Source organism: Micromys minutus (genome assembly GCF_963924665.1).
Source record: "Micromys minutus genome assembly, chromosome: 10".
Lineage (NCBI taxonomy): Eukaryota > Metazoa > Chordata > Mammalia > Rodentia > Muridae > Micromys > Micromys minutus.
The window spans coordinates 2,552,287-2,573,052 of NC_137979.1; the positions used below are offsets into that span (position 1 = coordinate 2,552,287).

Genomic DNA, 20,766 nt, shown 5'->3' on the forward strand with positions numbered 1-20,766 from the left:
GGACACTGCTGTTGCAACACTTACTGGCCTTCCATCCCATGGATGTGTAGCACGTTTCATGTGTAAAATCTGATTTCCTAGTTGACACATTTAAACCAAAAGGGGACATGTGAAATTCATTTCAATGGTACATTTTATTCAACTGAGTGTGAGACAGTAATAAGTTTAAACTCTCTTAAGTGTTTAATTATTATCAACATACACTGGGGTCAGGGAGTGATGTGTCTGACTCCCTTGCTGCTCTCTCTGCCCTGGCCACCTTGAGCAACCTTAACAGTCAAGTCCACTGTCCTTATGCCAGAACCTATAGAAAATAGTGTCTGGACACCCTGAGAAAAGTAGAGCAGGTTGGCCGAGGCAGCCCACACTAGGACTACTGGAAACCAGTGTTCTGGCTGTCTCCAGCACAACTCTAAATGCAACCCTTACACCTTAGTTAGAGGGGACATTTGCTCTGGTGATCTGGTAGAGGAACTGTGCTTAGAAGCAAGGCTTTGAATGCCCCAAATAATAGCTGTGATTAGTCCAAACAACCCCTTCTCTGGCTACACAACAGTCTGTTCAGGCTCCTTTACTCTCCTGCTCTTTTCCCTCTTGTGTGGTAACAACTGCCTCAGGAAAAGCCGGCTCTTTAATGGCCTGGCCTGCTTTTAGTAGTGGGTTGCTAACTCATAAAGGGGCAGCAGGGACGTCAGAGTGGCAGCGATGGAATGGCAGCAGAGCAGTTGGCAGACCAAACTGAAAGCAGTAAGGCAGGAAGAGGGTGGCAGAAAGAAGACGAGGAGGTGGAGCCCTGAGGCTGCAGAAAGGCAAAGGCTATAAGAGGCCATCAGAAGGATGCTGAGCACCATCAAGTCTCCAGCGCCAAGGTGTCCCTAGACAAAGAGCTGTAACTGTGACTGAGAGAAGGCCTATGCATGTGGACAGCCAAGGGTTACGTGGGGACTGTGACACCAGATCTCCTGGACGAACACACTGACTGCCACCACATACTGAGAGAAGTTAAAACCGCAAGACCCAGCAACTGAAAACCCACCCATGCTTCCCATTCTGGTAGAAACTCTCAGTCAGCTGACCAGTGGGACCCAATTATCACCACTCCAATTTGACATCAGCACAGAAATAATGTTTTGTTTTGTTCTCTCTCTCTTTTTTTCTCTTAGCTTGTATACCCAGTGTCAATTTTACATTTCTAATGTGCCTTAGTTCAGACTAGCCATATTTCATGTTTAATAGCCACTAAATGTGCATAGTAGTTCTACAACAGGTAATCCATGGTAATCCGTGTCTAGTCGCTGTCTTGGTAGCAGTTCCAGAGAGCAAGGGCTGAAAAAGAACTCTGTGTGTGAATGTGTCTGTGTGAATGTCCCTGTGTGTGTGTGTGTCTCTCTCTTTGTGCCTCTCTCTCTCTCTCTCTCTCTCTCTCTCTCTCTCTCTCTCTCTGTGTGTGTGTGTGTGTGTGTGTATGTGTGTGTGTAAATACAAGGCCAAAAAAGATGCATGCTGAATTGAAAGACCAGGATAAGTCCTGACCTGCTAACAGGTACAGTAGAAGACCCCTAGCAGATAGAGTAGAGCCGAAAATGTAGGATAGCAAGTTCAGTGACTGTTTCAGGAACTGGCTGACCATAAAGAATTTATGGCCTTAAGGTCAGGGTGACTGTTTCAGAAACTGAGCATAAAAACATAAAAGTTAAATAACATATCATAAACTATCTTGAGAAACTGGATGTTCCCCTTCCGATTCTTCACTGGTATTTTTGGTATTCTCCAATGATGTACCCCACCCCCCCGCAGGGTTGTGGTTTGTTTCCTTTAAAACCCCCATTCTTGAAGCCACTCGGGGTCAGACTCCTCTACTCCTGCGTGGGATATGAGTCTCGTCCCCAGTGCACTGGTCAATTAAAAAACCTCATGTAATTTCAGCCAGGACGGTCTCTAGTGAGTTCTTGGGGGGGAGGTCATGTTATCCTGAGACTTGACTGAGGGTCTCCCCTCTGCGGGGGTCTTTCAGAATAAACAAAAGTCACGGAAGATAAAAAACTCATCCACCTAACCAAGATGATTTGTTTGGGTTTTATTATCTATCCCTCTCTGAACAATGTGTCCCAATCGAGATATAATTATTTTTATACTTAATTGTTTAAAAGGAAAAACAAACAAAAACAGTCCAAAATCTTGGAATGTTGCAGCCTTGCTCTCCCACTCCTACCCCTCCACTTCCCTTTCCCGTCCCCCTCTCTCCCACGAGCTCATGGCCGACCTCTACTCCTCTACTACCCCCCCCCCTGCCTCTACCACCCTCTTAACTCTCCTCATCCTTCGATGACCTGAACAAACTCTATTCTGTACTATACCGTTGTGTGGCTGGTCCCTCAGGGAAGGGATTCCCAACATGGACCCCCCAGAGCCATCTCCCTTGACCCCAGGCCTCGCCGCACCTACATGGGCCATATGCCCCCCACTCTCTTCATCCTTCCCCTAACATTGGTGCCGTGACTCGGATTGTTATCCTTTCACAACATTGGTGCCCTATGACTCTTCCTTTCAGTGACTTTTCCTTTCATTGGTGCCCCGTCATCTTTTCCTTACACCTAGCAGTTATATGTCTATTTCAATGAAATGCAATTCAGCACGGGCTCTTTGATGGCACTGGTCACATTTCAAGCACTCTGTAGTTGTGTCCCTTAGCGACTGTTTGGGTTATAGAAGAATCCTCCCACAGTCCCCAACTTGACCATGTTCTTCTCCAAAACTTGCTGCTTCCTGGCCTGACAAGGGCGTCAGACTGCTCCATCCTAGGCTTCTCTGCTGTCCTACTCTGGTGGACATCGAAGCATCTTCCCGCTTGCCCTGGCCTCCTTAGAGATGCAAAGAGCTTAGTGCTCCAAAGTGACCATAGACACTACTACACTAAAACTTCCATTCCCTCTCATTTCCAAGTCAATGAGGTGAGTTAGGGCTTGCCTATAAAGCTTAGAAAAGCCGCTGGTGCAGATTACAGATTTTAAACTGCAGTTTTGTAGTTAAGGATGGGGAAGGGGATTTTGTTAGAGGCAGAATGGGTAGCTGTTTTCGAAGTGATAGGTTATTTCTCTGCCGCTGGTGAAATGAACCAATTCAAACCAGATTAGATTATATTAAAGGCAGGGTTATTGGGAAGCTGCTCTCCGGTGGGCGAGCTCACAGGCCCAAAGGACTGAGGCCAGGAAAGTCGCCACGAGGAAGGGAGTGGGGTGAGGGAAGAGAAATTGGTGTGCACTCAGACTAAAAACGAAGGAGAAGAAAAAAAAAAAAAATGGAGCGAGAAAGACCAAAACTTCTAGATTATATAGGGAGGGACCTCTAGGGAAACAGCAGCCCAGCCCCGAAGTTGAGGGCTGGGGGCAAGTTGTGTCAGGTAGACTGAGAGATGCTGGAAAAACTTGGAGGCCAGGTCTGTTTTGATAATTTAGATACACCTCAGTTCCCCCATCCCCGCCATCCGAAACCAAACACGAAGCTGCTGGGTATCCAGGGAGAGAAACAGTTACTTTTGCAGTCTCCAAATGGCAGGCTTCCTGGAAATTTAAGCTCAGTTGAGGGCCATGGCTGGGGGTGAGGGGTCTCTTAGAAAAAAGAAAGGGGTATGGGGCCTTCATTTTCCGCTTTCTCCCTGGAGCCCAGCCCTCCGTCCTAGGAATCTCCCCAGCCTCACTTGTTAACTATGAGCTCAGCTTCACAAGCAGGAAGTGAACCACACCATTTGATTATTTCATAACCCGCCCCCAATCCACCCCGGAATTGGAATAAAAGTCCAAGACAGCTAGATCCACCCCCCCCCCGCCCCTTCCTCTCCGGGCATCCGGACAGACAGACCCTGATTTGGAGGCCAGCAGAGCGCCCGCAAACTGCGGGTCACGTGCGCGCACAGAGCCCGACCATCGAGTCAGTCCTCCAGCCTCCCAGAGCGGTCTCGGAAGTGCCCTGCGGCGCGGGTCTTTCCGGCCGGGCAGTCCGCGCTTTTGTCCCGCCGGCGGCCGGGCTCCCGCGGCGCCGCCTCAGCCAGTACGTGAGTCCCGGGCTGCCCGCGCTCCCGCCTCTCCCCGGCCCGCCACGCCCTTCCCTTCTTTGCCCTCCGGTCCGGGTCGGGTCCTGGGAGAGCGCGACTCTTCGCAGGCTTTGGGAAGCGTCCTCTGGGAGTGAAGGAAGGGGAAGGAAGAGCCCGGGCCCCGCGGGCAGGCTGCCATCTGAGCAGGCCCTGGGCGGAGGAACGAGGAAGGGCCAGAGTCCGCTCCGGGGGTCCTTGACTGTCAAGGCCATTTCGGGGTTAGAGGGAGGAGGACCCCGACTATTAGCGCCTAAAAATTTGTCCTGATTGCGGATAAGTTTGTTTCTGAGACTTAGAGGTGACCTGATTCGGTCACCCCTCCCCTTTATTTTGCTGGTGGAGAGGTGTTGAGAGACCTGCGGCTGTGGAAGCCGACCCTTCCACTTCCCCGCCCTCTCCGAGGAGAAACTCAGCTGTAGACCAGTGGGTGCTACCGGAGAAGGCCATCTGCCCGACCCCCGACCCCCAACCCCAGCAAACTGAGAAAGTGTTGGCTTAGGGAAAAGCAGGTGAAGGCACCAGAGCCCAAGTGATGGCTTTGGGAAATCCTGGGGCAGCGATGGAAAAGAAAGACAAACAGGTCTGGTGGAGACGGGCCTCGGCTAATGTGTTATAAGATGGTTAGTCTAGATGGCCAGGACCATTTGTGTACGTCTGAAGGTTTTGTCTGTCTTTGTGTGTGTGTGTGTGTGTGTGTGTGCTTTTGAATACGTAATGTTCATGTGACCACGATATTAAAAACAAAGATTTTTAAAAACAAATTCAATGCAAAATATGAAAAGATTTTCTTTTACTGCCTTAAAAGGTAAACACGTTAAGATCTTGAGTAGACTCCAAGGACTTCTTCATTCAAATACCAGCAAATATATGCCATTCCTCTTTTATTCAGACAGGTGGTAGCATAATCCTCCTGCTTCCTTGTTTCTTTTATTGAGTCTGTTTTTACAGAACTCAGGAAATGAGTGTGTTGTTTGCTTTTCAAACCTGTAGTAGATTGGCCATTTTAAAGGATGTTTTAGATAAATCTTTAGACTGAAATTGGTAATCTTTGAGTTGTTTCTAGTATTTTTATGTCAAATGTTATTATTCGGAATGATTCTGTATTAGGATAAAGATTATGAAACTCAGAGGGACAGAGGTTAGTTAATAAAGTATTTTTTTTGTTTGGTTTTACATTCCGTTTTTCAATGTGCTGCACTACTTGCTTCAAGCTAGTGCCTGAGTGAGCCCTTAGCTTCAGAAAAATCTTCCCACTACCCTTCATGCTCTCTTTTGCTTCCCTTATTTCTGCAGTAGCTAAAAGTCTCTCCTCCACTACTATGAGAATATTCATCAAATATGGTACCGAAGAGCTTAAGTACCGAAGCCCTGGACCATATGTGAGATATTACCTTGTGGGATACAGTTGGAATCTGGAAATTCAAAGTAGCTGCGGGTATATTGCACCTGTTTCTTCTTGCAGCCACATTGTAAGAATCATTTTTCACTAAACCAAGAGTGCTCTCTTGTGAGTTGTCCCAACTTGAGAAGTCACTTCACTATCCAGACCGGGCAGTCAAGTGAAGTTTCTCTGGATGTGCATGTGCTTTTGTAGAATCTAGCAGTAGACTGCAAACAAGCACAGAACCAGCCGCAGGCTGTGAGTCTTAATATGAGGGATAGAGACTTTCTCATGGTTGGCTTTTTCACTGACGTTACCAGACGGTTAAGGTTATGCTATCAAAAAATGGCTCAAGAGATTTCCCACTTAGTTTTGAGAAATTAAAACCTTTTGGTTCTGTGTTATCTGGGACACACAACAGCCACCACATCCATCCTATTGATTGTATCATAACAATCTCATCTATAACAACTTCCTCTTGGAACTCTAGTTCATGGTTGTTCTCCCACTGATTGGTGGCCGCGGTGCTGCAGAGGCAGGTGGAGCTCTGGGAGTCAGGGCCGCCAGTGCTATATCTCGAGGTTCTGGCTCAACAAACAAAAAAGAGCAAAGCAAAGGTAATAAATACACTAAACATAGTATGCCCATAGTTTGGGATTCTGATACATTTTCTCCCTTTGGTTGAAGCATTTTAAAGCAAATTTCTGACACCATTTTTTTGTTTTACTCTATTTCAGTGTATATATACTCCTAACATCTATCTGTAGTACCATTACATAACAGCCTATTTTAGCCTTGATTTTTTAAAAAATATTATCTAGCAGCAATAGGCAGACTACTGGGTCATTTGTCTACAATAAGCTAAGAAGGGCTTATACCCTTTTAACGGAATGTTTGTAATCAACAGTATGATTTAAAAGACTTAAAATATTGATACTTACCTGGCCCTTTATAGAAAAGTTTTACCAGTCCCAGATTGTATAATGCCTGTGCTTACCTTTACTAGAAACCCCTAAGTAGACTTTCATTTGAGTCAGACCCTGGATGCACCCTTGTTGCCATTGGTTTCACTTGCTGCTCTGTGTTCCAGATGTCTAAGGTGTACTCTCCTAAAGTTTTTAGTCCTTCATAGCAGAGGTTAGCCCTCCCACTTTTCGACTATACTGATGCTTTGTAGGGTAGTAGATTTCTTCATTCTTGGGACTAGCCCAGAGCCTGTGGGTAGGGAAAGAACTACCTATGATGGGTCATAGTGTACCATTCAGTCAGATAACCATGATACTAGAATGTGCCCTCAATGTGTTCATAAGGATGGCAGTATATTTTATTACACTTTCTCGGTTACCTTATATGCTAACAGCATTTATGCCTCTGCTGTCTTGATGTACTTTTGCAGTGTTTTTGATTGAGTGGATATGCCAAATAGCCTATACTCAAACAGAGTTAAGGAAACTTTGGCTCCTGACTCGATTGGAAAGGCAAATAATAAAGTGTATGTGGTTCATGCAGTCGAGGCCAGTTTCTGGCCAGTCATACAGTCTTTAAGGAAATGAAGTGACTGAAGATTATGAAAATCAGTCTGTCGGATAATTGATGGTGGGGTTGAAGAGATGGCTTTTGTCATAATCACAAGGACTAGAGTTCAGATTCCCATGTGAAAAGTCTAGAGTTATAACACCATATACCTAAATTCCCAGCAGTGGGGAGGAGAGAAATCCAGTTAGTTCTGGAGCCAGAAACATCCCAAGTTAAGGTGTTGACATCTCCTCAGACCTTCTTGCTTTGTTTTCACTTGGTGGAAGGCACCACAAAGGAGAAGAGCAGAGAGAGCCTTAATAAGAGTTCTTTATGAGGAGCCCAGTCCCACAGTAATGGCATTAATACACTAACATAAAGACAGTGACTCCATAGCCTGTCTCCTGCCAGGAACAGCATCACACTTTTGTAATCCAAGATAATTGACAGGCTAAACCTTCAAGTTCAAGGTCAGGCCCAGGAACATTGTGAGACTTGTCTCAAAAACAAAACAAAAATATTTTAGGAAAACACCTGCTTATTTTCAGCAGCTCTTGGAGGCAGAATTGGATGCGGATAAGAATGAAGGCAGGAAGACTAGGGAGTTGTCTGGAAGAGGATTACGGAGGACTGAAGGGGAGGCCTAGAGGGTGCTGTTCATACGATAAAATCAGTCTTACAGAATGTTTTGAATGTAGATGAGAGAAGTAGAAGAGCCTGATTCTGGTTTAGGGAAGAGGACAGTGGGTTAGATAATAGAACCTATCTGTATTTGGATAAAAGGCTTTGGGCCAAAGATAAATTTCTGACAGCTTTTAGAAGTGATAGAGGTCGTATATGGATAGAGCTGTCTGTCCAGTGGTTAGTAGTTAAGTAGCGTCAAGAGGAAAGATTAAATGATTAGCAACTCTGTGAAGGAAGTACATTATCTAGAAAAGCTAGTGCTGTGTGGTCTGAGTTAAAGAAAGCAGTTGAGTAGATGAGGCCTAAAGGGAGATCGTCACTACACAAAGACAGGACGGAGAGTCATACACAGAAGAAAAGTGGATGGGTGGATTTCTAAGGGTATCTTTGATATTTTAAAAACTTTATATTTGAAAATAACTAACTGTACAGAAAAATTCTAAGCATGGTAATATCAAAAGAAGGAGGATAGAAAGGTGGCTCAGGTGTTACGAGCATTGGTCCTTCCAGAGAACCAGGATTCAGTTCCCAGCACCCAAAAGGTACTCACAATAGTCTTTTATCTTCCTTTCTAGGGTATCCAACTCCTGGCTTCTTAGGTCACCAGCCACACGTACATATAAACAAACAGACGTATAAAAATGAATTTAAAAATAGTGAAACTTATTCATATTCACCCATAGTTAATATTCTATTTAATTTTGTCCTCTTGCTCCCATAAACATCTTCCCCCAAGTTGAGGATAACTTAATACATCATAGTCCATTAACTGTAGATACCTTATTGTATATGTTTTTTAATTTAAAAATTAAATTTCAGTTATTTGTCTGTACACACGTGTGCACAGCAAATTGTGGAAATTTGTTTCTTCTACCGGGTTAGTCTTGTCATATCTAAAAGCCCGCTGAGCCATCTCAGTATATATTTGAAGGATAGGTATATTCTTTTACCTACAGTATAGTTGTCAGTTTCAGTAAACTTAAAGTTAATATTTTATTTTTAAAATTTGTCAGCTGACACTTTGTTTTTTGTTGTTTTTTGGGCTATGTAGAGCTGACTTTGCCCTTACAGAGATCTGCCACCTTTTGACTCCCAAGTGCTGGGATTAAAGGTTTGCTACCACACCCAGCTCTGGCATTAAAAAAAAAGAAAAGTTTGGCCTTCTTTAGGCAGTAACATTTCTAGAACTTCTCTTTGTTTCACAAAGGTTTGAAGAACAGAGTTCCTCCTTTCCCCACAGCTCTTTTAGTAGAACAGTCTTCATTTTGAATTAAGCTGTTTTCTTATGGTTCAGTTTATATAATAAATTCTCGTAGGTTCTGTCCTCAGGATGTCATTACAGGAAGCATATGATGTTACTGTGCTTTCACTAGAAATATTAATGTGGAACATCTGTCAGGGCTTGCCTGATTCCATGCATGGTTACTGTTCTCTCTAATAAGCATTCCGAGAAGGAATATTTAAATTCAGAAAATTGGTGAATTTTTTTAATCAACTTTTTACTCTGATAGTTACAGAATGATAATTTGTTCTGTTGTAACCAAGAGGCCTCCCTTTTTTTCCCTGGCTTTTGTCTGTAGGGATTTGTGCTGTCCTGTTTGTAGTACCTTGTGATTACTATACTTAGTTATTGTTTCTAAACTGGATGTTCAAGCTGGCTTTTATAGTCTTTCAGAGTGCCTCACCTTTTCTGTCTTTTTCTTACTTATTGGTAAACACCAGACCACACAAAGTTCATCTTATAATCCTCCTGTTCCTAGCCACTTCTTTGAAGACTTTCTTTTGAATAGGGGATATTGGAAGAAACCAAACGAAGTGCTCACACCACTGTGATGATATTTTTCTTTTGGGGTTGCTGGCAACCAGAGTTAATGGATATATCTGTGTAGGAGTAAAAATGTATATATGTCTATACTTACATACACACATACATTGTTTAGAAATGATGAGTTTACACAGTACTTCTCATTTATCTATATAAAGTTCTTTGTTGATTTTTCCTATTCCATATTTGTATGTCTGTATGTCTTTCTTCCTCCATAAGAATCCTGGCTCCTAACAAAAGTCACAGTTGAGTTCCAAGTTGTTTCAGAATTGTTTTGCCCCTACTACTAACAATAGTTCAACTTGTTTGGGCTTCTCCCCTGCATCTCCCCACCAGCCTACAGAAGACAAGTATGGAATCAAATACTGTCCTAAGTTATATAGATTAGACTTTTTTGTTTGCTTATTTTCTTCCTGTGGTTTTAGTATCCCTGTGAAACACAGATGAGTTCACTGTTTTGTTAACTTTCTATTTTAGCAATTTTCCCTCATCTTCACTGATTTTAGGTTATTCTTTGATTGTGTATAACATTAGTGTATATTTCATAGCTTATCTAACTAGTCTTCTGTGCTTGAAGATTTAGGTAATTTCCCAGATTTTCAGTTAAAATTGTGTCATACTAATTCTATACACATGTTCTTATGAGAGCATATATGCATACACACACACTTTGTGTTATTAGAAGTATGTCTTTAGAATTGTTATTAGTGGATTGAAGGGGAAATGTGTGGATTAGCACAGAATTCCCACCACAAGCAGTATGTAAGTTTGTAATAGATTCCACGCAATCTATTAGAATATTTGTTTTCTTCAGTGTCTTATCAACAGGGTATATGGTCAAGCTTTGAACATTGGTCAGTATAACATGTGATAAACACTTTTATTGAAGTTCTGATATATATTTCTCTTATTAGTGAAAATAAGTATATTTTTCCATGTTTAATAACTGTCTTAATTTTTATTTTTAGAGAAAAACAATATTGGCATGGTTAGTTATTGTGTGAAAAACCCTATATATTCACTGAACAAAACAATTATTGTAGACTACTATAAGAAAACCCAGAGTAAGAGCATATAAAGGGCAATCAAAAAGTTAAGGAAGCTGACAGTGACTTACTAGCTTGAAAACATTGTTAACATACTTTGACTACAGAAATATTCTACTTTTCAAATAACAGTGTTTGTCATAGAAGTCTGTGCACCAAGAAGCTGTAAATTAAATTTTACTTTTTAAAAGAAAAAAACTGAACCATAGCAACAGCTTACTTTGTTACAAATTATCACTTGCTTTTTCTTCCCTAGTTTAAAAATAGAGAGGAAAGGAACTAAGTTCTCAGAGTGTAAGATGATTGTATTGTCAAGTCACAGTCACTGAACTCAAGAATGTGTGACGGTCTGCATGACTCCGCTCGTCTATTCCTTCACGTCTGAGGAGTTTGCTAGGATCAGCAGTCTCTACCAACTTTAGGCTGCCTACAGGCTGAGAGATTGCAAATGATGGGAGGCTGACCAATCTAGAAAGTTATCTTCTTATGAGAGTGAATTAAGAAATGTTTCTAGACTTTCTTTCAAAATAGTCACAGTTAACAGGTTTCTTTATTCCTTTTCTGGTAATCCCCAAATGAGCAGTGTTAAAAGATACAACAGGAAGTGGCTGTTGGGCTCTTAAACTTTTCTTTCCCAGCTCTTTGCAGAGAGCTAGTACTCTGAAAAGGACCTGATCCTTATGACTTGGACAGAATCAGCAATTTGGATATGACCCATTGTGATTGGTGCCTTAGCTTGTCTTGTTAGCTTTTCTGGAAGGACTCTGTTTTAGTCTCAGGTTTGGGTTCTATAGGCCTTTCATTCTTATCCTGTCCTTTCTTTAGAAGCCAATCTACACAGAGCTTACTTCTCTGCACCCCACCACCACTTCTCTTTTCTCCTCTCCCTTTTCTCCTCTCCCCTTTTCTCTCCCTCTCTTCCTCTTCCCTTCTTTCTGAAAGTTCATCTAAGGCTCATTTTATTTTGTATGGGTCCTGATGGTTCTAGACAGGCTAATCCTGATCATTCTGGGAATAGACAGTAGTTTCATGGTCTCCAAGGCTGTACTTCAAGCGCTTCAGATTTTCTAGGTTTTCAGTATCTACATTGTTGGACTAACAATTACACTAGAGTTGGTACAGTAATTAGCCTTGACATTGTAAGGCTCCTCAAACAACTGGGATGAGTTTAAATTCTCAACGATTTCACAGCTGCCATTCACTATATTCTCTAATTAGAGTGGTTTCTACAGAGTCACCAAACCCAATCACACAGGTCCAGATTATCTTGACCAAGCAACTCTCCATCTTCCAGCTCTTCAGCCGCAGTAAAGAAAAGGCTGGTAACATAACAGCTGTTCACACTGGAGACCCAGGTTTTCCAGGAACATATTGCTGCTGACTCTTAGAAGTCACTTTATCGCCATGGAATCTGCAAAGTCTGTTTTGGGGTGAGCTAGTCCTGGGCAGGGGTGCTGGGTATATAATGAACATGATGACCAGAAGCATGGGCCACCTACCTTCAGGCCCTAACATTGTATGAAAGGATGTCTGGGTCTGTCCAAAGCTTGTTTGGCTCACCAAGAGCTATTGGTATTCCAAGTTAAACAGTGAGCGGCACAAAATCTCCCTGGAACAGAGCGCCTACTTCAGTAATAGAAAACTGCTTTCAAGGCATGACAATGTGTTGGAACTTGCTGTTGGTGAAGTACTACGGGATGAACAAAGTACAAATATACAATTGGTGAAAGCTGATTCTGTTATATAAATGTGACAGTTCCTTTGAAAACTGGAGGTATAACTATATAAACAGTATCTCTCACCTCTCAGCTTAAAGAGACAAGGCAGTAGCATGATCAGCAGTTCTAATGGTTATTGGGACAAAGCATTTGTCATTAACTGAATACACCCAAAACAGAAATCTAGCAAATCACGTTTCTGTGTGCCTGGAAAAACCAGGCAGTTTGGCCCTTAAGCCCAAAGGTCTTACTATCTTTAAAGCTGACATCATTGCTCTGCATCAGGCCATTTGAATCCCTCAAGACCATTCTGATTCCCAAGCACCTGTAGATTTATGTTAAGGCAATACATGATTAGACAGGGAGAGGAGGTGGGAAAAAGGAGAGGAAACGGAAGAGGAGGAGTCAGAGGAGGAGGAGAGGACTGAACAGGAATAAGAGGACTGTTCACCGCAAGTGAGAGGGATTTCTTAGGAGGGAAATAGAGAATGTAGTGGTAAATCTGCCCAAAATAGACGGCAGTTTTCCTAATTACTGAGTCGTGTTATCATTGAATGGGTTTATTTGGGTTGAAGAGGAAAATACAACAAATTGGCGATTGGGTTGAAAAGGATATTGAACAAGCACCTGATAGTGCCTGCTAGTTTATCACCCCTCGTCACAGTTCTGACAGTATTGCTGCCATTTTCTTTTGGGAGTGGGGGTAGAAATCTGTGCTTCTTTTATCATTAAAGTGTTTGCATGTAGTTAAACATCAGTCTTGTGTTGCATCTTGGTTATGGTTAGGAAGCTTTCTCTACCCAGGTTACAGAGTCATTAATTCATATTTTCTTCTAGTAGTTGTTATTCTTGTGTTTGTTATATTATTATGAGCTTCTTTATATTTAGAGCTCTGTTCCATTTGGTGTTTATCTCTTTGTGTGATATAAAAGATCTAATTTTAACTTTATTCCCCAGATGGCTTTATATTTGTTACACTATTTTTAAAAACTGTCTTTTTTCCAGTAATACCATCCTCATCATTGGTTTCTATGTGTAGTTGGAATAATTTCTGGATGTGTCTATTTATATTTCAGTAACACATTTAAATTATAAAAGCACATTTTTAATTATAGCATATGTTAATAGTCACTACGGCTAGTGGTTGCTCACAGCTCTTTTTCTCCCCTAGCAACTTTTTATTTTAGGAAGTTGTTTTTTATGACTGTAGGAACCTTAACTTTTTTTTTTTTTTTTTTTTTTTCTGAGGAGGAGGTTGAGATGGAAGGGCTAAAATCAAGAAGTAAATGGATGGAAAATCTGCTGTATGGGGAAATGGCAGAGTATAGATAAGGAATGCTGCTGCCATCTGGAACTGCACTAGCCTACTTATTCCATGTTCTGTGCTGTGGGCTGCTCTACCCACAGTAATACAGGGAGTCAGGGGATTAGTCTGCTCTACTATTCTTCAGTAACTTCAAACTTGGGACTTAATTTTATATACTATTTCCTCAGATGAGCCAACTTTTGTTTTAATGTCTTTGGGTGAGTCCTTACCTTCTAAATGGTCTCCTAAATTTTCTAGCATTTCCTGTTCTTATAGGAGGTCATTATTCCTATGGGGGAAATGTTGGATATTATGATTCTTTATACCTGTTCACTCTAAAACATGGATTTTACTTTTATTGACTATTTTTTCCTCACATAATTACATACATAGCTTTCTAAGAGAGATTCACAGAATTTCACAGTAATTTCCTGAAATGTTATGCAGGGCAGGAGGAAAAGATCACATTTTATATGACTATAAATGCTTTGTTTTCTTGAAATTAGTTGAACAGTATCTTTATAGAAGTCAGTGTGTCAGAAAAGGTACCAGCCATGTAAAGTGCCTTCAGAACAGAATCCCTGCTTGGGTATTAAAGTCTGCTTTGGGAAGTAGTTAGTTAGTTAGTTAGTTAGTTGGTTAGTTAGTTGGTTAGTTTGTTTATTTTGAATCATGTGCATTTTTCAGAACGCCTACATTTTAACCCTGATCAATAGCTTAACTTTTAATAGAATAATAAATGATAAGATAAATAGTAATAACATTTGTCCTGACCCAGGAACAAGTATTGTTCTTACTGGTTTTGGTGGCTGTCATCCAGTATTCACAGTGACACTATTACTTTGATTTTCCGGTGCAGAAACTGCTGAACAAAGAAGGCTGTCTCAGGTCATATAAGTAGCATCTGGACCTACTTGGTATTCTCACCATTTTCTGATTTGTGTGAGACACTGTTTTCAATAGTTCACAGATACCAAAGACTGCTACAGATGTTCCAGTTCCTATTTAAAACAACAGAATCTACACACCTTTACACTTCATCCTGTACACTTTAAAGCATTTTCAAATTACTCGTACTGCCTAACAGCAGTGTGAGTCTTTATTACACTGTATTAGAGGAGAATGATAAAAATTAAAAGCTGTATATGTTCACCATAAGTGTTACTTGGTTTTCTGAATATTTTTGGTCCTGGCTGAATCTGTAGATGCAGAACCTGCAGCTGTGGAGGGCCAACTACCTTGCTCAGGGGCTGGAGGTATTGCTGTCTTTGTCTCACCATCTTGAGACAAAGAGCCTATGCCTTAGTTCAGGCTGGCCTGGAACATGCAGTAACCTTCCTGACTCAGCATCCAGAGTGCAGGGATAACAAGATGAGCCATTACACTTTGCTGTTTGTAATCTTTGACATTCTGTATGCCTACTTTATTCATGAATAGGAATGAAAACCTAATTCCTTGGGAGGCTGGAGCATATCTCTACCATTTAAATTCTTCCCTGATTAGCCACTTTCCAAAGAGTTTTCCTTACACAGAAAAGTCAAGAAGGCTATATTAATGTACAGTAGCTTTAGATTTCTTTCTCATTTCTTGGTCACTGTCCTCATAATCTTATAACTGCAACTACCTACCTTATCCTTCTTCTAGGGAACTGACTTATCTTCAGTTTTTCCTGCTCTCTCCTGATTATGTTTAACTTTAAAAAAATAATTAACATCTTTGTTCTTCCAACCTTTTTTCTTTTTGTTGCTCATCTGTTTTTCAGAGACTTCTTTTTTCTTGTTTTCTGTGAGGTGACATTAAAACTGATTAGTACTGGCTGTGGTTTTGTACATCAGTTGAACCCATTTTTATTGTACCTTCATGCTAGGTTAATGCAGGGGACCTGGGTTCAGTTTCCAACACCCTTTGATCGCCCCCCAACCACACCTAGCTCCAGTTCCAGGGGGACCTGACTGCCTCTTCTGAAGTCATTGGCACCAGACACGTGCATGACGTACATTCCTCCAACATATTTAAAGGTTGTTTTTAAACGGTACCTGCCACATATTAACAAGCAGATGCCTGTCAGATGGATAAGTTAATTTTGTTATTTGCTATTGTTAATTCGTTCAGGTTTTTCTCTAAATAAACATGTCATTTTCATTTTCTTGGTCTAGTGTCACATTTGAAGACAATCATGGAGGATGAGGACTCAGCTAAAAAGAATGAAAATAATTCAAATTCAGACTCTCACTGCCCAAATGTGAAAATATTTCACAAGGATAATATGCAGAAATCTATGATTGATAACACTTGTGATCGGGTAGAGAAGCAGTTGGAAAGGCCTAAATGGAAAATAATGAAGGAAGACAAAAGTAGCATCAGAGAAAAGATTGACCAACCTAAGAACACAGCAAATATAAAAATAGAACAGGACGATGAGACATCTGAGAAAAGTTTCTACCCAAGTACAAATACCGTGCACCATACTATCCCCACAGAACCAAAATGTACTGAACAAGCTGAACACATAGAGAACATTAATGGAGTACACCCTACTCTACAGCAGAGTTCTTCTGGTGATAAGAAGTCACATGAGTGCGATGAGTGTGGAAAATCCTTCAAGTACAATTCTCGTCTTGTTCAGCATAAAATCATGCACACTGGAGAAAAGCGGTATGAGTGTGGCGACTGTCGGGGAACTTTCCGGAGCAGCTCCAGCCTTCGTGTCCATAAGCGCATCCACACTGGTGAGAAGCCCTATAAGTGCGATGAGTGTGGCAAAGCCTACATGTCCTACTCTAGCCTTATAAACCACAAAAGCACCCATTCTGGGGAGAAGAACTGCAAATGTGATGAATGTGGAAAATCCTTCAATTATAGCTCTGTTCTGGACCAGCATAAAAGGATCCACACTGGAGAGAAGCCCTATGAATGTGGTGAGTGTGGAAAGGCCTTCAGGAACAGTTCTGGTTTGAGAGTCCACAAAAGAATCCACACAGGGGAGAAGCCCTATGAATGTGATATCTGTGGGAAAACCTTCAGTAATAGTTCTGGCCTAAGGGTCCACAAAAGAATCCATACAGGTGAGAAACCCTATGAATGCGATGAATGTGGAAAGGCATTCATTACTTGCAGAACACTTCTAAATCATAAGAGCATCCACTTTGGTGATAAACCTTATAAATGTGATGAGTGTGAAAAATCTTTTAATTATAGCTCTCTCCTCATTCAGCATAAAGTCATCCACACTGGTGAGAAACCTTATGAATGTGATGAATGTGGGAAGGCCTTCAGGAACAGCTCAGGCCTTATAGTGCATAAAAGGATCCACACAGGAGAGAAACCTTACAAGTGTGATATCTGTGGCAAAGCATTCAGCTATAGTTCAGGCCTTGCAGTCCATAAAAGCATTCATCCTGGAAAGAAAGCCCATGAATGTAAAGACTGTGGCAAGTCCTTTAGTTATAACTCACTTCTTCTTCAGCATAAGACTATTCATACTGGAGAAAGACCTTTTGTATGTGATGTGTGTGGCAAAACGTTCAGGAACAATTCAGGTCTCAAAGTTCATCGGAGGCTTCATACTGGGGAAAAACCATATAAGTGTGATGTGTGCGGGAAGGCCTATATCTCACGCTCAAGCCTTAAAAATCACAAAGGAATCCACCTGGGGGAGAAGCCCTATAAATGCAGTTACTGTGAGAAATCTTTTAACTACAGTTCTGCCCTTGAACAACATAAAAGGATTCATACAAGGGAGAAACCCTTTGGGTGTGATGAGTGTGGAAAAGCCTTCAGAAACAATTCAGGCCTTAAAGTACATAAACGAATTCACACAGGGGAGAGACCTTACAAATGTGAAGAATGTGGAAAAGCCTACATCTCACTTTCAAGCCTTATAAATCATAAAAGTGTGCACCCTGGGGAAAAGCCCTTTAAGTGTGATGAGTGTGAGAAAGCTTTTATCACATACCGAACCCTTCTAAACCACAAAAAAATTCATCTTGGAGAAAAGCCCTATAAATGCGATGTGTGTGAGAAATCTTTTAACTACACCTCACTCCTTTCTCAACACAGAAGAGTTCATACTAGAGAGAAACCCTTTGAATGTGACAGGTGTGAGAAGGTCTTCAGAAACAACTCAAGTCTTAAAGTGCATAAAAGAATACACACTGGGGAGAAACCCTATGAGTGTGATGTATGTGGAAAAGCCTACATCTCACACTCAAGCCTTATTAACCATAAAAGTACACACCCTGGCAAGACTCCCTTTACATGTGATGAATGTGGAAAAGCATTTTTCTCAAGCAGAACTCTTATAAGCCATAAGAGAGTCCATCTTGGGGAAAAACCCTTCAAATGTGTTGAGTGTGGGAAATCGTTTAGCTACAGTTCACTTCTTTCCCAACACAAGAGGATCCATACAGGGGAGAAACCTTATGTATGTGATTGGTGTGGGAAGGCATTCAGGAACAGCTCAGGCCTCACAGTACATAAAAGAATCCACACAGGGGAAAAACCCTATGGATGTGATGAATGTGAAAAGGCATACATTTCACACTCAAGTCTTATCAATCATAAAAGTGTCCACCGTGGAAAGCAGCCCTATAATTGTGAGTGTGGGAAATCTTTCAATTACAGATCTGTCCTTGACCAACACAAAAGGATCCACACTGGAAAGAAGCCATATCGATGTAATGATTGTGGGAAGGCATTTAATATCAGATCAAATCTTACCAAGCACAAAAGAATCCACACTGGAGAGGAGTCTTTAAATATGGCAAATATGGAAAGTCACAGTGGCATATTCCAGAAGAGGATCTACTATGAGGGAGGAGGGAATGCTCTGGATGGGACCAGCATGCAGATGCCTATATGGGAGGCAGAGCCTGCCAAGACTCAAAGAAACCAAATAGAAGAAAAACTTTACGAATATAAGAATTTCTGAGGTACTTAGTCATGGCTTATAATTTTCAGAGTGGAAGTGAAAGAATTCTAAGTGATCATGAGCAGTTCCTTCTACATGATCTAGTCATAGCAAGAACAGTTCTAGTGTCACAGTAGTTGAGCCCTTTAGGAATATAAAATACCACTGGATATAAAACCTTTCAGAGTGATGGAACATTTAAAAAATGTAGTCTGGACATAAAACATAAAGGTTATCAGTTAGAAATTCACCACTACAAATATTCTCTTTGGATAAATAAGTGAATAAGAATGTACAAAGTCTGTATAATTTTGAACTCTATACTTTGGTCAGTGGGAAAACAATCCAAGAAGGGCCTCTAACAGGCAAATTCAGGGAGAAGATGGTTTCAGGGAATATCAGTCTATTAGTGATCATGAATTATAGACTTAACAGTAATGGCTTGTGGTAGGAAGGTCACAATTTCTGAAACAATTTAGGTGTCCTAGGAAAAGAAAAGGCATAGTCAGATCTGTGACATAATCACTTTAAGATGCATATTAGTTGGAGTATACTGTTATACTAATTGAACTGGTAAGACTTTAGAATTTTAAATGAACTCCCTTAACAGGTAATATATATGATAAATGAAAACCTGGGAGGTGGCATTCACATATACTGAGAAAATGGAAAGGATTTCAGTATCTTCAGTTAAGTAATGGAACACATCTTCAACATGAATTTGCACCTTACAGAAAAAAATTCAGGGAATCCTATAAATTAAAAAAATGTTTCAAAGGAAAGCATTTTATTACAAGAGCTAAATAAGTACCAGTAATTAAGAAGAAATTCATGTCTTAAAAACAATATTAAGTGTTTGTTTCAGAAAGTGTTGTAAAAATTTTATGTATTACATACATGTGTATATTATCTGTTGTAAAATATGAATGTTAAAAACTTGCTTTGCCATAAAGGCTGAATAGTTATGGCAGGGTAAAGGGGGAAAAACAATAAATGCCTCCAATGAAATAGGCTCTAACTTATTTTAGATGGACAAATATAGAGAGCCATTAGTGTGTTGTATAGAATCTAAGCCAGAGAAGCTTCTGTCTTATCTGTGAAGACTCATCCACTAAACTAGTATCTTAGAATTCACCAGAAGTTAGATCATACTTATCTCAGGGGAAAACATGAATTTTTGAAGACACCATGGGTAAACAATCTTACTGTGATACAAGTCTGGATTATAGTTTCTTAGAGTGGGTAGGCTATGTGAGCAATACAGTACACCATACAGTTCATTAGGAACAGAACTTAATACAAAATACTAGTAACCATTGCAGTAAAGATGAGTTATTTCAATAGTAAAAGTAGATTCTTTTGAGTTGAGCTCCACCCATAGTAATTGGACGGATCATTACCAGATGAATCTCAGTTTGTTCTCTGACTTCAGGACAATTATGACAAAAGACAATGTTTAACCATATTCATCTCTTTCTTCCAATCTCTAATTAAGTAATTCCCATGTCTCCCTCTGGGAATACTAGAGAGAACTTTGTTTCGATCTCTGAATTCCCACCAGTAGGTTTTGACACATGAGGAGAAGAAAGGGAAAAAACATTTTTGCCACTCAATTCTGCAGTAGAATGTCCACACTTGTACTTTTATGCTACATGAGACACTGGTCAATTTGACCCTATCTGTATATTTAGTTTACTCAACAAATATTTGTGTAGAATCTGTTAGGTACAAACCACTGTCTTAGGTTCTAGGTAGGGATAGGTGGGAGCAGGAATTAGTTAAGACTATGAGCAAAGTCACCCTAATACATACATACACACCTAAGTGTTCAGAGAAAACCATAGCCAACCAGGAAAAGACGTATGGATATTGGGTTTTGCTGAGGAGTAGGAAATGGACCATCCTGAATAAAGACAGCAGAACAGTTCAGGAATCTTGTGTGGTTGTTTTGTGGTAAGCAGAAAGATCACAGACTATCCATTCCCAGTAGCCACTGAGGAAAGGGATGCATTTGCTAAAGAACGCTTCTAACTTAATGGCCAATCCTGTTATCTGAGGTTTCCACATGCCTTATAGCCAAAGAACCTAGTGGCTTGAATCACATCCCTTTCATACTCCTGTCTCCCATGTAAGCTCCAACTGGATCAATGGCACTACTTAGTTTCAGGGATGGCACAAGTGATAATGTTAAGGTGGGCCACCTTGCAGAAAAGATTGTGAGTTCTGTGGTACTGTGAATCAAGAATGAATTTATGCATATTATGCAAATTCTAGTGAGGTACAGCTCTGACT

General features: G+C 40.9%; 1 protein-coding gene across 1 annotated transcript; it reads left to right on the forward strand.

The window, feature by feature from the left end:
* The first annotated feature begins 3,963 nt into the window (after positions 1-3,963).
* ZFP62 (ZFP62 zinc finger protein) lies at positions 3,964-20,341 on the forward strand. Its single transcript, XM_080922256.1, has 2 exons — positions 3,964-4,047; positions 15,722-20,341. Coding segments are annotated over exons 1-2 (2,775 nt in total). The 5' UTR covers positions 3,964-4,046; the 3' UTR covers positions 18,496-20,341.
* Positions 20,342-20,766: the final 425 nt, after the last annotated feature.